The 7,411-nt window shown below is 38.9% G+C and overlaps 1 protein-coding gene across 1 annotated transcript in view; it reads left to right on the plus strand.

Annotated features, from left to right (window-relative positions):
• Positions 1 to 6,815, plus strand: part of ppp2r1bb (protein phosphatase 2, regulatory subunit A, beta b) — a 28,078-nt gene extending 21,263 nt beyond the window's left edge. Inside the window, exons 12-15 of the mRNA NM_001005590.1 lie at positions 3,578 to 3,732; positions 3,839 to 3,981; positions 5,489 to 5,580; positions 5,712 to 6,815. Coding sequence (NP_001005590.1) covers positions 3,578 to 3,732; positions 3,839 to 3,981; positions 5,489 to 5,580; positions 5,712 to 5,728 — 407 coding nt within the window. The 3' untranslated portion in view covers positions 5,729 to 6,815. The remainder of the gene's footprint in view (positions 1 to 3,577; positions 3,733 to 3,838; positions 3,982 to 5,488; positions 5,581 to 5,711) is intronic.
• Positions 6,816 to 7,411: the final 596 nt, after the last annotated feature.

Below are 7,411 nucleotides of genomic sequence, written 5' to 3' on the forward strand. Positions count from 1 at the left end.
TTCAGCTTAGTCTCTTATTTATCAGGGGTTGCCAGAGCGGAATGAACCACCCCATATTGGTAATTTCTAAAGAAAAAATTAACTATTTGTAGACATCAGTGCTTAGGGTCTAAATGTGACGTATAATATAATCCAAGAACTAAATAAATCTGTTGAGTGCAATTAATGTAAGTGAATATATTATCTATGTAAGTGTATATAAGTTGTGTGTATGCAGACTGTGTATGCATTTAGCAAACTGTGCTTTCCATCAGAGTTTATGCACAAATCTTTTTAGGAGATCAGTTGAGTCTGATAATTTATACACATTTTTAAAAAATGTATATATGAAAAGTTGCAAAAATGAAGAGATGCAAAAACCATCTGAAATGTATCTACAATGCGCATTTTTGTCAGCCTCCAACATTTGTGAACTTATTTCGCATTAAAGGCAATGCAAAGAACCTATTTGTAAGTGGATTCAGTGAATATACACACAGGCACTTGCAAAAAATGCTCATTTTAGAAGAAAATTTCAGATGACATTTAGGTTTTTGCATCTGACCTTTTCATATATATATTTTTTCAGTGTCTTTTTCTATATAAATTATGCATTGTCCATTATAAATCATTCTATCGATCTTTTTATACCATGTCCTACATTGTGCATAAAAATAGGTGGATGGAAACATGACTAGTGTAACCAGTTTTTACACAGAACATGGTCAATGCATTTCACGGTCTTCTTTTATTGATGGGATATAGAGTAAGTGGCCCATAGCATGGAAAATAATTTTACCGGGTCAGGCAAGTATTGCTGCTGTTGTATAACAGGGTTGATAAATTGACCAAAAGTACCATACAATCAATAATAAATCAATAGTAAACGAATACTTTACTATAGATTGTCCGTTTCAAAGAAATGCAAAGATATTGAGCAGGGCAACAAGTCCGTATTGCGATTAATAACAGCCTAAGTGTTATTTAAGCAGCAAATTAGCATATTAAAATGGTTTTATAAAGGATCATATGACACTTAAACTGGAATAATGGTTGCTTTTGTAACCATCGTGTCTAATATTCAGCTTCACACAGGTGCCGCTTTTGTAGAATGATTTTTGATTGGCGTGTCAGTGGTAATGAGTGTTTGAGATTGATGAGCCTCTTAGTAAAAGTTCAATTTAACGCTTGTCAGAACAGTTATGATCTCACTCTCAACCATGCGCTGAGTAGATCCAGCTGTTGGTGTTTTGCATGGTGAATTTCAGCAAAGACTCGACAGTACGCGCACACACACACACACACACACACACACACACACACACACACACACACACACACACACACACACTCTCAAATGCACAATTACACTCTGACACAGTTGTAGACAAAGGGCCAGATGGGTTACATCACTGGAATGTTCTTGTATATCCTGTGCTGCTGGGCCAGTGCTGTCCTCTTACATAAGAGCTCAGAGCCGGAGCGGCGCTGCTCTCGGCTCTCTGTCATGTGTAAATCTCAACTCCTCTTTCTGACACACACACATAGGCACATCTGCAAGAGGCTCATTTGGTGTGTGTTTTATAATCCCCATTTAAAGCTTGACCTACTTCAGGCAAGTGCTCATCACTTTTTTGGCTGATGTGCGGTATTTAATTTTTTTTTCATAAGCTCTGTGAGGACTATGGGTGGGGATTTGTGCTGAATTTTAAACTCTAAATAGGATTGTCTCAGGAAAATTCCCTGCCTTTTTGATAAAGGGGGTTATGTCATCGTCAGACTTGATCTGAAAAGAGCCGCCCGTCTGATGTTTAGCAGATTTGCGATGCACAATTTCACAGGATGTTTGTAGATATTCGCTTTTCCCAGAATGAAGGTTAAATGGCTTAGATTGTGATCTGTTATTCGAGTTATTGTGAAGTCAGGTGGAATGTAATCTGTGGAGGTAATGCTGAGCACCAAAACAATGTTGATTAACCTCACTTGGGTCCAAATCTCATGCAAGGAATCTGATCAAACAAGTGGGGAAGGCTTACTACGAATAGCAACGTAAATATTACAAAATGAGTACATGTTTCACATTTAGAAGGAAAACAAATGAAACGGTGGAGCACAAATGGATACTGAGGGTGTTGTAGTGTAGTGGATAAAAATCTGGACTTGTCTTCTCAAACCCCTAAAGGGACAAACTATTTTGTTGTCTTTAAATTGCAATTTCAGTCATAACATTACATTTAAACACCATTTACTTTCTAATTTAGAATATCTTTTATAATTTTTTTATATGCAAACAATTGATTTTTTTTTAAATTCCTTAACCAAGTTTACTGTTGTCCTGTTCATAGTATCACATAATGCTTTAACTTTTTTTGTTCCGATCTTTTTATTGACATTTTTACTCAAAACAGCAACAATTTCAAAAGACCAAGAAAAGACAAATAATTTTTGCCCCCCACCATTTCTTTACAATATGTTAAGCACATTTTTATTCATATCATGACATGCTTACATGCATACGTGCATAAACAAATACAAGTAGATACAAATTCTCTGATGTTCTCATCTATTGTTTGTACACGTATACACTCAGCGGCCACTTTATTAGGTATATCTGTCCAATTGTTCGTTAGCGCAAATTTAGGCAAGTAGACATGGTCAAGACGATCTGCTGCAGTTCAAACCAAGCATCAGAATGGGGATGAAAGGTGATTTAAGTGACTTTGAACATGGCATGGTTGTTGCCAGATGGGCTGGTCTGAGTATTTCAGAAACTGCTGATCTACTGGGATTTCCACTTAGAACTATATCTAGGTGTACGGAGAATGGTCTGAAAAAGAGAAAATATCCAGTGAGCAGCAGTTCTGTGGGCCCAAATGTCTTGTTGATGCCAGAGGTCAGAGGAGAATGACCAGACTGGTTCCAGTTGATAGAAAGGCATCAGTAACTCAAATAACCACCCGTTACAATCGATTTATGCTGAAGAGCATCTCTGAATGCACAACATGTGGAACCTTGAGGCGGATGGGCTACAGCAGCAGAAGACCACAATGGGTGCCACTCCTGTCAGAACAGGAAACTGAGGCTACAATTTGCACAGGCTGAAAAACAACAGACAAACTGCAAATATTAATCTTGGATCTCTTTGCTCTGCAATGCTGCTCCTTTTTTTAATGCTTAAATTACACAAGTATCACTCACTAAGCAATATATTTTTAGTGAGTCTTCCGATCGCAGTAGAGGAGGAGTTGGACAGATGGTGCTCTGGCCGGTTGTCACAACATTCTTCTTATTTTTTGCACAATTGCATCAAGGAGAAGAGAAACTATTAATATTGTGCTACACTGTCAATGTTTATAAACACATTATCTGCTAAATCAATTGCTAACAGTACCAATATTCTGTAGTAGAAACTTCTGTGGAAAAAAGAAAAAGTAAATAGTGTGTGCTTTTACTGAGAAGCGTAGATAATGTTTACAGTGATGCACACATCATTTGCTATGAACATATTTATTTGGAGTTAAAAGTATCTAAATATCAGATGCCCACATCGTTCATGCTAGCATGTGAATGAACAAAAGTATCTTCACTCTGTTTGCAGTGTATGCCATCCGTGAGGCTGCCACCTGCAACCTCATGAAGCTGGTGGAGAAGTTTGGAGCTGAATGGGCCCAGAATACCATTGTGCCCAAAGTCCTTGGCATGGCCAATGATTCCAACTATCTGCACAGGATGACCACTCTTTTCTGCATCAATGTAAGTCTGGTGCTTTAAATCAACTGCTCTGACAGGTAAACGTCATTTTGCATTACCTGGTGTAGCAAGATGTGAATCACTGAAAGTTGTGTTTTATTTGGGTCAGGCTCTGTCTGAAGCATGTGGACAGGAAATCACCACCAAGCACATGTTGCCTGTAGTCCTCAAGATGTCCACTGACCAGGTGGCCAACGTTCGCTTCAATGTGGCCAAAAGCTTACAGAAGATTGGACCAGTTCTGGAGAGCAGGTACTTAATAGAAAACTAATCATTAAAAAGATAATCATTCAAAAGTGATAATAGCTGCATATACTGAATGATGTATTTTCATAGAATAATGACACGCTTTCTAATTTGCATTTGAATCTGCATTTGAAAATCTCAGAAGATTGAGAGTCTAAACATCGTTTTTATTTAATAAGCAAGCCTTCCAGTATTACTAGGCCCTTTTGCATCAGAGGAACTTATTCATAGTTTATGTAAAGCCTAATTTATATTTTATTGTCGAAGGATCGCAGTTCCCCACGGTGCATACCTTGTGCGTAGTCGTACATTTATTCTTCTACACGTTGTTTGTGTTGCTCTGCAATGACACTTTCGACATGCTAGCTTGCAGTGGTTTTTTATGTTCCTCTGTGTTTAGTTTTTTCTGAATGCTACCTTAATGTACAAGTAGCTTAAACTCGCTCATTCAGAGGTGGGGGCCGGTGGACGTGTAACAACTTTAATCATAAGGTAAACGCAAAACAAAAACTTCCATCTAGAGCTCCTTCACAGGACTTGATACTTGTAAACACTCCCTCCAAAGGGGCTCATGGCTCTCAGCACCACCCACACTCGTCACAGCTACCAAGCCAACCAATCAATGAGCTTGCACTATGCAGTGTTGCAACATATAGTCGGTGGCGTTGCTTTGTTCCCATAGCTCTTGGCCCCACCCACAATCGATACCAAGTCGACCAATCACATACTTTGCACTCTGTATCGCCACAATGTATAGTTAATTTTTTTAGAGCATGTGGACAGGAAATCACCACCAAGGACTGGTGGCCAACGTGCACATCGGAATGCACTTTTGCCCCATAGAGTTCCCTTCATACGCACACAAATGCGCCAGACTGGAAACGCAAGCTCGTGCGACAAGTTTCACCGTTCAAGCTTGGTGACCTGCGAAATCACATCACGTGATTGCGTGAGACCAATCGAAGATCAAAACATGACCTCTCTGTACAGAAATGTAAAATATGGACCAATTGCTCGCTTTTTTTTCCTGAATGTCTAATCATCTTGTTTTATCCCGCCCCTTTTCACTACGCTGTACAACAAAATTTTGCATGCTCAAACTCTAGTTTGACCATGGCATTAGGGTATATGAGGCTACCACATGCACTCAATGCAGAAGTAAAAATTGGCATGTTGACTTTTGGCCATTTTTGAACAAAGATATCTTAATATTAGCTGAGTTATAGCACATTAAAAATTATTTAAAAAAATTTAGGATTATCTTTTGGAGGATCTAATTAGCTCTTACTTCAGAATAGGGTCAATCCTATTGCAATGGGAGCTACCAGGCACTGTAATTGTACTTTTAATGGCCAATCCTCCAGCTGTTGACCACTTCTTTTTTGACTCACTTCACTTCTTTTTTTTTTAATGCCATGTTATTGGACGTTAGTTCCCATAACTAAGTTCCTGTTATTTTAGGTTTGCGTACCTGGGATGAATTTCCCTACTATAACAATAATGTATTCCACAGTGCTTTGCAAGCAGAGGTCAAACCAGTCCTGGAAAAACTTTCTACAGATCAAGATATGGATGTGAAGTACTTCGCTCTGGAGGCCATAAGTGGTTCGTTTCTATCTATTACTTCAAATGTCAAACATTAATCTTTTCAGAGCGTTGCTTGATTCTCTTCTATTCTCTGTTCCACCCCCCCCCCCCACCCCCCCACCCCACCCACTGTTTTACTTTCTCAATAGTTCTGGCCTTGGCTTGACTGACCTTCTATCGACATCCAGTGAAAAACTGACAACACAAAACCTGTTGCATTTCTATTTATTGTTCATTTTGAATGATTAAAAATCGTCTGTGTGTTCTTGTTTACTCTCCATGATATTGAATGATCAAAGGTTGGACTTTGGGTCAAGTTTTGCTTCTCAAAACACAGCTCAGCTCTGCATGCTTGTACAGTATAGCTCTTCTTAAACATTACCCCATGAGCCATTCCAGTGCGATCGTATCATAATCGGTACATGCCTGCTTCAGCATGCCATTTGCTTTTCTTAGACCAGAGCTCATCCTGCCAGTAGCAGATGGTGTGAAATGCCTGTTTATTTGCTTTAGTAGATTTGCTAGCATACAGCACATTGTTTACATGTGTTCCCTCTCTAGAGAGGGGAAAAAAACTCTTGTGCTCACATGGTTAAACCGCAGAATCCGGCGTGCGCACAGGGTAGATAGTGTTCTGAGCACATAGTTAGATTGGGGTCTCTTGAAATGTGCTTTATGCGGTGAAATCACCCCTTTTATCATAAGATTTTGCCATTTATGACGTATAATTGAATCTGTTGTGCTCGAACACATTAACATTACATAATTCATGCAGCTTTGTCTGCAATTTTGGTTCGTAATAGCTCAATTTATAGACCTTTGTGCCAATAAAATATCTAGTTTTTAACTTTTTCAAGTCAAAGGCATGTTAAAGGGATGGTTCACACAAAAATGAAATTGTCATCATTCACTTGCTCTAAATCTCCTTAAGTTCCTTCTCCTGAAGATATTTTGAAGAATGTAAGAAAGCAGCAGTCATTGACTTTCATTGAACCACTTAAAGGTGAGTAAAGATTTTTGGGTGCACCATCCCTTTTAATGTGTCAGCAAATGACTAGGTTGGCATGGAGTAAAGTGTTTTTGGGAGGTAATAGACTTAATAAACAGAATTCATTGTTACAAACGACTTGCACCTACTCCATTCTGAGGAAAGCCTTTGTTCATGCTCAATGTCGTGAGGGCTTGCGTTTTTCTTTTTCGACTCATGAGAAATTGGTGTACTTTGGGGACTGAATAAAGTCATTTGAACTATGTATCCTGCTGTTGTCTTCCTTTGACGCACTTTCTCAGACTAATCGTTGCATAATTCTAACGGGAACAGCGTGTGCGTCACACCTGTTAGATTTCACCGCGAACCGTTTGTCATCCTATATGAATTTTAAAGATTAATGTGGAATCAGGTTTTTGGTCTCCTGATGAACCGTTTTCTACAGTTACCTGGCTAATGATCTTATCAAGCGCATTGGATTGCGTGTTTTCGTCACTGAATTTGGCTGGAACTGTTTAGCTCTGGCACTTTTCCTGGAGCATCAGGTGTCTTGTTTAACCAGCATCAATTCTGAAGGCAGTAAAAACTTGCGGGCTGGATTTGTGGCTAGATCTATTTGCAACTCATTTGAGCGGCTCGCTGAGAGTGAAGTTATTAAAGAGGGTAGCTAACTATCTTGTTTCATTCCAATTTAGAGGCGTATAGTCATAGATCAGGCTGACTTTATCTTGATGATTTGCATGGCTAATATAGTCTCATTACCTGAACCTAAATGTGGAGACAGTGTCCATTAGTGAGCTGTCTGAACAGCAAATTAATTACTTAAGCAATTACACGTGTAAATGGCCACATAGAATATCC

The sequence above is a fragment of the Danio rerio genome, chromosome 15 (assembly GCF_052040795.2).
Source record: "Danio rerio strain M-AB ecotype USA chromosome 15, GRCz13ab, whole genome shotgun sequence".
Taxonomy (NCBI): domain Eukaryota; kingdom Metazoa; phylum Chordata; class Actinopteri; order Cypriniformes; family Danionidae; genus Danio; species Danio rerio.